At 44.5% G+C, this 14099-nt stretch overlaps 1 protein-coding gene across 6 annotated transcripts in view; it reads left to right on the top strand.

Annotated features, from left to right (window-relative positions):
• Nucleotides 1–14099, top strand: part of rabgap1 (RAB GTPase activating protein 1) — a 148069-nt gene that overhangs the window by 115291 nt on the left and 18679 nt on the right. Inside the window, exon 1 of one of the 6 annotated variants that reach the window (XM_014125852.3) lies at nt 13345–13446. The exons of the other annotated variants lie outside the window; for them this stretch is intronic. Within the exon in view, the coding sequence (XP_013981327.1) occupies nt 13414–13446 (33 nt within the window). The 5' untranslated portion in view covers nt 13345–13413. Of the gene's footprint in view, nt 1–13344; nt 13447–14099 lie in introns of those variants that run through there. 6 annotated transcript variants of the gene reach the window in all.

Genomic DNA, 14099 nt, shown 5'->3' with positions numbered 1-14099 from the left:
AAGTGCTCAGCATATGTAGGAACTTCTTCAAGACTGTTGGAAAAGCATTCCAGGTGAAGCTGATTGAGAGAATGCCAAGAGTGTGCAAAGCTGTCATCAAGGCAAAGAGCTGAAGAAGAAGAATGTCAAACAAAAAATATGTAACTTTTTTTTCTTACTAAATGATTCCATGTGTGTTATTTCATAATGTTGATGTCTTCACTACTATTCTACAATGTAGAGAATATTAAAAATAAAGAAAAACCCTTGAATGAGTAGGTGTGTCCAAACTTTTGACTGGTACTGTGTATATACACTGCTCAAAAAAATAAAGGGAACACTTAAACAACACAATGTAACTCCAAGTCAATCACACTTCTGTGAAATCAAACTGTCCACTTAGGAAGCAACACTGATTGACAATAAATTTCACATGCTGTTGTGCAAATGGAATAGACAACAGGTGGAAATTATAGGCAATTAGCAAGACACCCCCAATAAAGGAGTGGTTCTGCAGGTGGGGACCACAGACCACTTCTCAGTTCCTATGCTTCCTGGCTGATGTTTTGGTCACTTTTGAATGCTGGCGGTGCTTTCACTCTAGTGGTAGCATGAGACGGAGTCTACAACCCACACAAGTGGTTCAGGTAGTGCAGCTCATCCAGGATGGCACATCAATGCGAGCTGTGGCAAGAAGGTTTGCTGTGTCTGTCAGTGTAGTGTCCAGAGCATGGAGGCGCTACCAGGAGACAGGCCAGTACATCAGGAGATGTGGAGGAGGCCGTAGGAGGGCAACAACCCAGCAGCAGGACCGCTACCTCCGCCTTTGTGCAAGGAGGAGCAGGAGAAGCACTGCCAGAGCCCTGCAAAATTACCTCCAGCAGGCCACAAATGTGCATGTGTCTGCTCAAACGGACTCCATGAGGGTGGTATGAGGGCCCGACATCCACAGGTAGGGGTTGTGCTTACAGCCCAACACCGTGCAGGACGTTTGGCATTTGCCAGAGAACACCAAGATTGGCAAATTCGCCACTGGCGCCCTGTGCTCTTCACAGATGAAAGCAGGTTCACACTGAGCACGTGACAGACGTGACAGAGTCTGGAGACGCCGTGGAGAACGTTCTGCTGCCTGCAACATCCTCCAGCATGACCGGTTTGGCGGTGGGTCAGTCATGGTGTGGGGTGGCATTTCTTTGGGGGGCCGCATAGCCCTCCATGTGCTCGCCAGAGGTAGCTTGACTGCCATCAGGTTTCGAGATGAGATCCGCAGACCCCTTGTGAGACCATATGCTGGTGCAGTTGGCCCTGGGTTCCTCCTAATACAAGACAATGCTAGACCTCATGTGGCTGGAGTGTGTCAGCAGTTCCTGCAAGAGGAAGGCATTGATGCTATGGACTGGCTCACCTGTTCCCCAGACCTGAATCCAATTGAGCACATCTGGGACATCATGTCTCGCTCCATCCACCAACGCCACGTTGCACCACAGATTGTCCAGGAGTTGGCGGATGCTTTAGTCCAGGTCTGGGAGGAGATCCCTCAGGAGACCATCCGCCACCTCATCAGGAGCATGCCCAGGCATTGTAGGGAGTTCATACAGGCACGTGGAGGCCACACACACTACTGAGCCTCATTTTGACTTGTTTTAAGGACATTACATCAAAGTTGGATCAGCCTGTAGTGTGGTTTTCCACTTTTATTTTGAGTGTGACTCCAAATCCTGACCTCCATGGGTTGATAAATTGGATTTCCATTGATTATTTTTGTGTGATTTTGTTGTCAGCACATTCAACTATGTAAAGAAAAAAGTATTTAATAAGATTATTTCATTCATTCAGATCTAGGATGTGTTGTTTAAGTGTTCCCTTTATTTTTTTGAGCAGTATATCTTCCAAACACCGGTTTCAAGGGCATTATCACTTTTATACACCGGCTTACCAACATATTCAAATAATGATTTACATATTTTTATGAACTTTATTTTGATACATTTATTCATACTATTTCATCCTTCCACAAGATATAGCCCCGACTCAAATCTATGGTTGCAACCCAAGCCGGCTGGTCGTTCGTTCTATCGGTTTGTTTGCCAGAGACCGAGTCGTTCAGTCTTTTTGTTCTGTATCAATGGACGCGACCCAGTCATTCGTTCTAAATGTTCCATTGCCATACTGGCTGGCAACTTTCTTATCCTTTGCTTGCTAGCTGGCCATGTACGGCTAACTTAAGTCAATCAATCAAATGTATTTATAAAGCCCTTTTTACATCAGTCGATGTCACAAAGTGCTATACAGAAACCCAGCCTAAAACCCCAAAAAGAAAGCAATACAGATGTAGAAGCACTGTGGCTAGGAAAAACTCCCTAGAAAGGCAGGAACCGAGGAAGAAACCTAGAGAGGAACCAGGCTCTGAGGGGTGGCCAGTCCTCTTCTGGCTGTGCTGGGTGGAGATTATAACAGTACATGGCCAAGATGTTCAAACGTTCATAGATGATCAGCAGTGTCAAATAATAATAAGCACAGTTGTTGTAGAGGGTGCAACAGGTCAGCACCTCAAGAGTAAATGTCAGTTGGCTTTTCATAGCCGATCATTCAGAGTTAGAGACAGCAGGTGCGGTAGAGAGAGAGAGAGCGAGAGAGTTGAAAACAGCAGGTCCGGGACAAGGTAGAACGTTCAGTGAACAAGTCAGGGTTCCATAGCTGCAGGCAGAACCGTTGAATCTGGAGCATCAGCACGACCAGGTGGACTGGGGACAGTGAGGAGTCATCAGGCCAGGTAGTCCTGATGCATGGTCCTAGGGCTCAGGTCCTCCAAGCGAAAGAGAGAATTAGAGGGAGCATACTTAAATTCACCAGGACACCGGATAAGACAGGAGAAATACTCCAGATATAACAGATGATACCCCCGAACAGGGCCTACATGGCAGGATATAACCCCACCCACTTTGCCAAAGCACAGCCCCCACACCACGAGAGGGATATCTTCAACCTTACTCTGAGGCAAGGCCGAGTATAGCCTACGAAGATCTCCCCCACGGCACGAACTCAAGGGGGGCGCCAACCCGGACAGGAAGATCACGTCAGTGACTCAATCCACTCAAGTGACACACCCGTCCTAGGGACGGCACGGAAGAGCACCAGTAAGCCAGTGACTCAGCCCCCGTAATAGGGTTAGAGGGAGAGAATCCCAGTGGAGAGAGGGGAGCCAGTCAGGCAGAGACAGCAAGGGCGATTTGTTGCTCCAGTGCCTTTCTACACTCAAGCATAGGACCTACTGAAGAGATGAGTCTTCAGTAAAGACTTAAAGGTCGAGACCGAGTCTGCGTCTCTCACATGGATAGGCAGACCATTCCATAAAAATTGAGCTCTATAGGAGAAAGCCCAGCCGTCAGGTGTTTGCTTAGAGATTCCAGGGACAATAAGGAGGCCTGCGTCTTGTGACCATAGCATATGTGTAGATATGTACGGCAGGACCAAATTGGAAAGATAGGTAGGAGCAAGCCCATGTAATGCTTTGTAGGTTAGTAGTAAAACCTTGAAATCAGCCCTAGCCTTAACAGGAAGCCAGCAGCCGAGGCTAGCACTGGAGTAATATGATCACATTTGGCGGTTCTAGTCAAGATTCTAGCAGACGTGTTAAGCACTAACTGAAGTTTTAGTGCTTTTCTGGGTAGCCGGAAAGTAGAGCATTGCAGTAGTCTAATCTAGAAGTGACAAAAGCATGGATACATTTTTCTGCATAATTTTTGCAATGTTACGTAGATGGTGTAAAAAGCTGTCCTTGAAACAGTCTTGATATGTTTGTCAAAAGAGAGATCAGGGTCCAGAGTAACGCCGAGGTCCTTCAGTTTTATTTGAGACGACTGTACAACGATCAATATTAATGGTGAGATCCAACAGAAGATCTCTTTGTTTCTTGGGACCTAGAACTAGCATCTCAGTTTTGTCTGAGTTTAAAAGTAAAAATCTGCCGCCATCCACTTCCTTATGTCTGAAACACAGGCTTCCAGGGAGGGCCATTATGGGGCTTCACCATGTTTCATCGAAATGTACAGCTGTGTATCGTCTGCATAGCAGTGAAAGTTATTATGTTTCCGAATGACATCACTAAGAGGTAAAATATATAGTGAAAACAATAGTGGTTCTAAAACGGAACCTTGAGGAACACCGAAATGTACAATTGATTTGTCAGAGGACAAACCATTCACAGAGACAAAATGATATCTTTCCGACAGATAAGATCTAAACCAGGCCAGAACTTGTCCGTGTTGACCAATTTGGGTTTCCAATCTCTCCAAAAGAAAGTGGTGATCGATGGTATCAAAAGCAGCACTAAGGTCTAGGAACACGAGGACAGATGCAGAGCCTTGGTCTGACCTCATTAAAATGTTTTACCACCTTCACGAGTGCAGTCTCAGTGCTATGGTGGGGTCTAAAACCAGACTGAAGCATTTCATATACATTGTTTGTCTTCAGGAAGGCAGTGAGTTGCTGCGCAACAGCTTTTTTGAAAAAAAATTCAAAGGAATGGGAGATTCCGAATTGGCCTATAGTTTTTTATATTTTCTTGGTCAAGGTTTGGCTTTTTCAAGAGAGGCTTTATTACTGCCACTTTTAGTGAGTTTGGTACACATCCGGTGGATAGAGAGCCGTTTATTATGTTCAACATGTGAGGGCCAAGCACAGAAAGCAGCTCTTTCAGTAGTTTAGTTGGAATAGGGTCCAGTATGCAGCTTGAAGGTTTAGAGGTCCGGAGACATGTTGGACAAATCCCACTGAGTCGATGATGGCTCCAAAAGCCTTTTAGAGTGGGTCTGTGGACTTTTCCATGTGAATATTAATGTCACCAAAAATGTGAATATTATCTGCCATGACTACAAGGTCAAATCAAATCAAATGTATTTGTCACATACACATGGTTAGCAGGTGTTAATGCAAGTGTACTGAAATGCTTGTGCTTCTAGTTCCGACCATGCAGTAATATCTAACAAGTAATATAACCTAACAATTTCACAACAACTACCTTATACACACACAAGTGTAAAGGAATGAATACGAATATGTACATAAAAATATATAAATGAGTGATGGCCGAACGGCATAGGCAAGATGCAGTAGATGGTATAGAGTACAGTATATACATATGAGATGAGCAATGCAGGGTATGAACACATTATATGAAGTGACATTGTTTAAAGTGGCTAGTGATACATTTAATTACATCAGATGGCAAGATGCAGTAGATGGTATAGCGTACAGTATATACATCAGAGATGAGTAATGTAGGGTAAGTAAACATTATATAATATAAAGTGGCTAGTGATAAATTGATTACATCAATTTTACCATTATTAAAGTGGGTGGAGTTGTCAGTGGGTGGAGTTGAGTCTGGAGAGCCTTCCGGTTATGGGCGGAGCAGCTGCCGTACCAGGCGGTGATACAGCCCGACAGGATGCTCTCGATTGTGCATCTGTAAAAGTTTGAGTGTTTTTGGTGACAAGCCGAATTTCTTCAGCCTCCTGAGGTTGAAGAGGCTAGAGGTCGACCGATTATGATTTTTCAACGCCGATGCCGATTATTGGAGGCCCCCAAAAAGCCGCTACCGATTAATCGGCCGATTTAATCAAAAAAAATATATATATATATTTATTTGTAATAATGACAATTACAACAATACTGAATGAACACTTATTTTAACTTAATATAATACATCAATAAAATCAATTTAGCCTCAAATAAATAATGAAACATGTTCAATTTGGTTTAAATAATGCAAAACAAAGTGTTGGAGAAGAAAGTAAAAGTGCAATATGTGCCATGTAAGAAAGCTAACGTTTAAGTGCCTTGCTCAGAACATGGGAACATATGAAAGCTGGTGGTTCCTTTTAACATGAGTCTTCAATATTCCCAGGTAAGAAGTTTTAGGTTGTAGTTATTATAGGAATTATAGGACTATTTCTCTCTATACGATTTGTATTTGATATACCTTTGGCTATTGAATGTTCTTATAGGCACTTTAGTATTGCCAGTGTAACAGTATAGCTTCCGACCCTCTCCTTGCTCCTACCTGGGCTCGAACCAGGAACACATCGACAACAGCCATCCTCGAAGCAGCGTTACCCATGCAGAGCAAGGGGAACAACTATTCCAAGTCTCAGAGCGAGTGACGTTTGAAACTCTATTAGCGCGCACCCGGCTAACTAGCTAGCCATTTCACATCGGTTACACCAGCCTAATCTTGGGAGTTGACAGGCTTGAAGTCATAAACAGCACAATGCATTGCGAAGGGCTGCTGGCAAACGCACGAAAGTGCTGTTTGAATGAATGCTTATGAGCCTGCTGCTGCCTACCATCGCTCAGTCAGACTGCTCTATCAAATCATAGACTTAATTATAACATAATAACACACAGAAATACGAGCCTTAGGTCATTAATATGGTCGAATCCGGAAACTATCATCTCGAAAACAAAACGTTTTTCCTTTCAGTGAAATACGGAGCCGTTCCGTATTTTATCTAACGGGTGGCATCCCTAAGTCTAAATATTCCTGTTACATTGCACAACCTTCAGTGTTATGTCATAATTACGTAAAATTCTGGCAAATTAGTTCGCAACGAGCCAGGCGGCCCAAACTGTTGCATATACCCTGACTCTGCGTCCAATGAATGCAAAATTACACAATTTCACCTGGTTAATATTGCCTGCTAACGTGGATTTTTTTTAGCTAAATATGCAGGTTTAAAAATATATACTTCTGTGTATTGACTTTAAGAAAGGCATTGATGTTTATGGTTAGGTACAGTCGTGCAACGATTGTGCTTTTTTCGCAAATGCGCTTTTGTTAAATCATCGCCCATTTGGCGAAGTCGGCTGTCTTTGTTAGGAAGAAATAGTCTTCACAGTTCGCAACGAGCCAGGCGGCCCAAACTGCTGCATATACCCTGACTCTATTTGCAAGAGAAGTGACACATTTTCCCTAGTTAAAAGAAATTCATGTTAGCAGGCAATATTAACTAAATATGTAGGTTTAAAAATATATACTTGTGTATTGATTTTAAGAAAGGCATTGATGTTTATGGTTGGTGCAACGTGTACCTAAGCGATTATATGCAACGCAGGACAGGCTAGATAGACTAGTAATATCATCAACCATGTGTAGTTAACTAGTGATTATGATTGATTGTTTTTTATAAGATAAGTTTAATGCTAGCTAGCAACTTACCTTGGCTTCTTACTGCATTCGCGTAACAGGCAGGCTCCTCGTGGAGTGCAATGTAAAGCAGGTGGTTAGAGCGTTGGACTAGTTAACCGTAAGGTTGCAAGATTGAATCCCCGAGCTGACAAGGTAAAAATCTGTCGTTCTGCCCCTGAACAAGGCAGTTAACCCACCGTTCCTAGGCCATCATTGAAAATAAGAAAGTGTTCTTAACTGACTTGCCTAGTTAAATAAAGGTTAAAAAAAAGAAGAAATCGGCCAAATCGGTGGCCAAAAATACCGATTGTTATGAAAACTTGAAATCGGCCCTAATTAATCGGCCATTCCGATTAATCGGTCGACCTCTAGAAGAGGCGCTGCTGCGCCTTCTTCACCACACTGTCTGTGTGGGTGGACCATTTCAGTTTGTCCGTGATGTGTACGCCGAGGAACTTAAAACTCTCCATCCTCTCCACTACTGTCCCGTCAATGTAGATAGGGGGCTGCTCCCTCTGCTGTTTCCTGAAGTCCACGATCATCTCTTTTGTTTTGTCGACATTGAGTGCGAGGTTATTTTCCTGACACCACACTTCGAGGGCCCTCACCTCCTCCCTGTAGGCCGTCTCGTAGTTGTTGGTAATCAAGCCTACCACTGTAGTGTCGTCTGCAAACTTGATGATTGAGTTGGAGGCGTGCATGGCCACGCAGTCATGGGTGAACAGGGAGTACAGTAGAGGGCTGAGAATGCACCCTTGTGGGGACCCAGTGTTGAGGATCAGCGGGGTGGAGATGTTGTTACCTACCCTCACCACCTTGGGGCGGCCCGTAAGGAAGTCCAGGACCCAGTTGCACAGGGCGGGGTCGAGACCCAGTGTCTCGAGCTTAATGACAAGTTTGGAGGGTACTATGGTGTTAAATGCTGAGCTGTAATCGATGAACAGCATTCTTACATAGGTATTCCTGTTGTCCAGATGGGTTAGGGCAGTGTGATGGTGATTGCGTCATCTGTAGACCTATTGTGGCGGTAAGCAAATTGGAGTGGGTCTAGGGTGTCAGGTAGGGTGGAGGTGATATGGTCCTTGACTAGTCTCTCAAAGCACTTCATGATGACGGAAGTGAGTGCTACAGGGCGGTAGTCATTTAGCTCAGTTAGCTTAGCTTTCTTGGGAACAGGAACAATGGTGGCCCTCTTGAAGCATGTGGGGACAGCAGACTGGGATAAGGATTGATTGAATATGTCTGTAAACACACCAGCCAGCTGGTCTGCGCATGCTCTGAATGCGCAGCCGGGGATGCCGTCTGGGCCTGCAGCCTTGCGAGGGTTAACACGTTTAAATGTTTTAATCATGTTGGCTACAGTGAAGGAGAGCCCGCAGGTTTTGGTAGCGGGCCGTGTCAGTGGCACTGTATTGTCCTCAAAGCGAGCAAAAAAGTTGTTCGGTCTGTCTGGGAGCAAGGCATCGTGATCCGCGACGGGGCTGGTTTTTCTTTTGTAGTCCGTGATTGACTGTAGACCCTGCCACATACCTCTCGTGTCTGAGCCGTTGAATTGCGACTCCACTTTGTCTTTATACTGACGCTTAGCTTGTTTGATTGCCTTGCGGAGGGAAGAGCTACACTGTTTGTATTCGGTCATGTTTCCAGTCACCTTGCCCTGATTAAAAGCAGTGGTTCGCGCGTTCAGTTTTGCGTGAATGCTGCCATCAATCCACGGTTTCTGGTTGGGGAATGTTTTAATAGACGCTGTGGGTACAACATCACCGATGCACTTGTTAATGAACTCGCACACCGAATCAGCGTATTCGTCAATGTTGTTGTTCGACGCAATGCGGAACATATCCCAGTCCACGTGATCGAAGCAATCTTGAAGCGTGGAATCCGATTGGTCGGACCAGCGTTGAACAGACCTGGGGGCGGGAGCTTCCTGTTTTAGTTTCTGTCTATAGGCTGGGAGCAACAAAATGGAGTCGTGGTCATCTTTTCCGAAGGGAGGGTGGGGGAGGGCCTTATATGCGTCGCAGAAGTTAGAATAACAATGATCCAGGGTTTTTTTCCCTGGTCCGATAGGAATTCAGGGAACTCAGTGAGAAATGCTGTATATGGCCCAGGAGGTCGTATACAGCATTCTGTAAAAAGTGATTGAGTAGGCTGCATAGATTTCATGACTAGATGCTCAAAAGACGAAAACGCAGTCATTAATTTCTTTTGTAAATTGAAATTTGGTATCATAAATGTTAGCAACACCTCCGCCTTTGCGGGATGCCTGGGGGATATGGTCACTAGTGTAACCAGGAGGAGAGGCTTCATTTAACACAGTAAATTCATCAGGCTTAAGCCATGTTTCAGTCTGGCCAATCACATCAAGATTATGATCAGTGAATAGTTGACTATAACTGCCTTGGAAGTGAGGGATCTAACATTAAGTAGCCCCATTTTGAGATGTGAGATATCACAATCTCTTTCAATAATGGCAGGAATGGAGGTGGTCTTTATTCTAGTGAGATTGCTAAGGCAAACACCTCCATGTTTAGTTTTGCTCAACCTAGATCGAGGTATAGACACGGTCTCAATGGGGATAGCTAAGCTGACTATACTGACTGTGCTAGTGGCAGACTCCACTAAGCTGGCAGGCTTGCTAACAGCCCGCTGCCTGGCCTGCACCCTATCTCATTGTGTAGCTAGAGCAATTAGAGCCCTGTCTATGTTCATAAATAAGATGAGAGCACCCCTCCAGCTAGGATTGAGTCTGTCAATCCTCAGCAGGACAGGCTTGGTCCTGTTTGTGGGTGAGTCCCAGAAAGAGGGCCAATTTATCACAACTCAACCAGCGATTGAGTTTTGAGACTCTGCTGTAGAGCTCATCACTATCCCTAACTGGGAGGGGGCCAGAGACAATTACTCGATGCCGACACATCTTTCTAGCTGATTTACACGCTGAAGCTATGTTGCACTTGGTGACCTCTGACTGTTTCGTCCTAACATCATTGGTGCCGACGTGGATAACAATATCCCTTTACTCTCTACACTCGCCAGTATTAGCCTTAGCCAGCACCATCTTCAGATTAGCCTTAACGTTGGTAGTCCTGCTCCCTGGTAAACAGTGTATGATCGCTGGATGATTCTTTTTAAGTCTAATACTGCGGGTAATAGAGTCGCCAATGACTAGGGTTTTCAATTTGTCAGAGCCAATGGTGGGAGGCTTCGGCGTCTCAGACCCGGTAACGGGTGGAGGAGAGACCAGAGAAAGCTCGGCCTCTGACTCGTTGCTTAATGGGGAGTACCGGTTGAAAGTTTCTGTCGGCTGAATGAGCGACACCGGTTGAGCATTCCTACAGAATTTCTTCCAGAAGCCATGAGAAAATTGTCCGGCTGCGGGGACTGTGCAAGGGGATTTATACTACTATCTGTACTTATTGGTGGCACAGACGCTGTTTCATTCTTTCCTACACTTAAATTACCCTTGCCTAACAATTGCGTCTGAAGCTGGGCTTGCAGCACGGATATCCTCACCATAAGGCGATCGTTCTCTTGTATATTATGAGTACAGCGAATTAGAAGGCATAATGTTAATGTTACTACTTAGCTTCGGCTGGTGGAGGATCCTATAGAACCACGTCCAGATAAAGCGTCCGGGGAGAAAAAGTTGAATGAAAAAAGTAGAGTCAGGGAAAACATTTAAATATAAAACGGTAATTAAAAAGTAAAAACCGTAAAGTTGGCAGGTAGCAAAGTAACATTAGCAACAAACTGCACAGCAGCACGTAAACCAGTCCACAAGTTGTGACCGGAAATGACGTCACTATAGTATTAGATCTCTCTCCCTCTTACAAAAGCCACAGCACATCACAGATCACGTCAAACATTGTAGCCAGAATAACAGCAGAGTAGCTGCATTTGCGTTTGTTTAAGGTGTTTTCTAGTGACATTTATTTGAATACATCCATAACAATGAGCTAATGACGCACGATTTCGCCTGGGGTAGAAAATGTGCTCTCTCGTCAGGACGCTGTTCTTCAGAAGAGCTAGCCAACAACACGGCCAACACAATCACTTCGAACTGAACTAGCTGCATTTCCTTTCATTTGACCTGTTTTCTATTGATAGTTCTTTGTATATATCATTATAAATGATGCTGATTCATGATTTCGCCTGGCTGAGTGAAACTGCCTGTCTGTCTGTCTCATTCCGACACGTTCATTACTATGGGACAGCTGGAGATCGAATCTGAATATTGAACCAATGGAGACAGACATCTAGGTTTATACAAATCTCTGCTGTTGAAAACTAAATATTAGTCTGAAAGAATGGGGGAGATAATGTCTAAATGCTTTTTATAGTGGAGATCAAGTTTATAAATTGCCTGGCTGGGCTGATGAGACAGTGGATTGCACCGTCAGATGAAGCAGAGTAAATAGCCATTTTAACGTCATAGATTTAGCTGGCGGAAACGTGGAATAGACACCGGCTGGAATGCGGTTTTAACCAATCGTTTGCGTTGGTAACCAGTTTATAATAGCAATAAGGCACCTCTGGGCTTTGTGGTTTATGTCCAATATACAATGGCTAAGGGCTGTGTCTAGACACTCCGCATTGCGTAGTGTTTAAGAACAATATACCACACCTCCTCTGGCATTTCAAATAACCAGTCAGAGGCAGTGTTGAGCTGTAATAGAAACTGACAGCTACAGAACACCTTCATAACCTTATGGCCTGAGCTCTCTCCTGACTTAAGAAAGTCACAAGTATTTTACATCCTATATGGATATGTATTGAAATATTTGGAAACGGACTGCATCTAAAAACATCAGAAATAATTATCAGAAGTATCGGCTAATCCTAAACGACATACCTGTGCTCTGTCCTGACCTAGAAGGTAACTCTGGTCTATGCTTAAGAAGATTGATTTTGATCCCTTTACATATGTATTTGTATCTAAAAACATTTTTCTCAAAAGTGGTTGGCTTATCCTAAACTGCATTACGTAACACCTACAGTACACTAAGTCGGAGATTACCTGCGTCCTTGTACGCTGATTCAGACAGGCTTTAGAACAGGTCAACCTCTCTTGTCACATATTTTATAAGGTAGGGCATGGGGTCAGGCTTAAGGTCATGCACTCTATGACCTCTGACCTTTTTGACAGGTCTGGTCACCCAGGGCTGGTCATCTGAAAGTTAGTCGTAGAGCAGGATTAGGATCTTAAGGGCTAAAAGGAGCAGGCAAGGTCCTCCTGGTGAGAGAGACAGCCAGACCCACCCACCCTCCCTCACACCCTCCCTCAGGGTGTCACAAATTCTGTCAGAGTTCAGCCCAGAGCCTGGTGGCATGATCAGGGACCTCTCCTCTCCCACTCTACCAGCCTAAACCACCCTGCTCTGCCCAACACTTTTCTCTGTACAAACCACTTTACAGAAGCAGGTAGACAGATATGACTGTGCTATTATTCCATTCTTTAGGCTTGAGGGAGTTTGCATAGCTCAAGCTAAACCAGCTGTTTTCTTCCAGTGATCTGCTGTGGCTTGAGTAAGAGGGAGAGGCCTATTACTATAGTGACCACACTCAGTATTTAGCACAGCCACTGTTTACAGGCAGTACACACCCACACACATACTTTGCATAGTGCATACACAGTGAAACACACACACACACACACACACAGCCTCAAACATGCACACACACACACAGCGGAGGAGAGAGGGCACACCGGGTCATAATGCTTTCTCACTCACTGACTGCGTAGGTTGACATTTTTTGGCCTTTTAAAGGGGCAATCAGCGGTTGTTACATCCATTTTTGGACTTATAAATTAATGATTATTGAAGAATATAACCTGTAAATGCATCATGAGCTTAGTTTAACTGACGTAGCCCATCGGAACACATAATATAAGATTGTTTTACTCCAGTGTTTGTGAACAAAGCAAACATAAACAAACACCGTATAGCCTCAAAACATGGTTAAAACTATAATTTTGGTCAGTCCCTGCATTCATAGCTTTGTCTATGAATTTGAGAGTGATTGCTTATCTCCAGCCCAATCCCTCTGCGTTTTTACCAAAACAGTGACGGGGACTACACTGTTGTTTCAACTGCTGTTTGGCCCTTTAAGTTGTTCATGTGTATGTGGTACAGTATGCTAATTTCCGTCAAGCTTTGTATAATGATCACATGCGCAAAGAAACTGACGGACACCCTCGTGTGCACGCAGTTATTTTATCTGCACAATTCTGTAAAAATAGCCTAATGGACATTTCTGGGGCTGCTGTGTCGAATCGAGTAAGTGACAATACTCTCATCATGTCATAGGGTGTGTCAGTGACCCCGGTGAGTACAGTTCTGTTCCTTTGTTGTTCAGTCAGCAGAGATGTGTTGTCAGTACAACGATCCAGTGTTTCTCTTCTGCTCGGATGGTTGCTCTGACAACAGCTGTCAGACTCGGACAGATTGGGGCTCTGACTAGATAGGGCACTTCCTGCCCTCAACACTCTAACTTTCTCACACGGTGTCTGGTCTGGCTCAACCTCACTGTGCAACGTATGCATGTACGCTCTCTCTCTCACTCACACACTCACTCACTCTCACTTTAATATACAAAAGGCTAGCATTCAAACTCATGTAGGCCGTGCTGTTCTAGAACGTAACCAGTAGTTACTAAGCCCTCAAAACATAGCAGGTGTGTCAGTAGTGTAGTGAAGCCAGTTTATCCTGAATAGCTGAATCTGCAGTCATCACTGGGACCATTATGGACCTGCTCCTCCACAACAGACCCGGTTCTGTACTGTGGGTCGTAGCCGGAAGAAACCGCAGCCGGCTAAATAGACCTCATTTACAACGAGCTGCCTGCTGGAGAAAGAGCATACAAGATTTATGCCCCTACATGCTGATTGCAACATGCTGAGTGTGCTTTGAGAAACTGCTGCTCTTTGTAC

Source organism: Salmo salar, chromosome 01, assembly GCF_965601325.2.
Source record: "Salmo salar chromosome 01, fSalSal1, whole genome shotgun sequence".
In the NCBI taxonomy this organism is placed as follows: Eukaryota; Metazoa; Chordata; class Actinopteri; order Salmoniformes; family Salmonidae; genus Salmo; species Salmo salar.
Note: the sequence above shows the minus strand (reverse complement) of the source record. Positions and strands in the feature narration are given on the sequence as shown.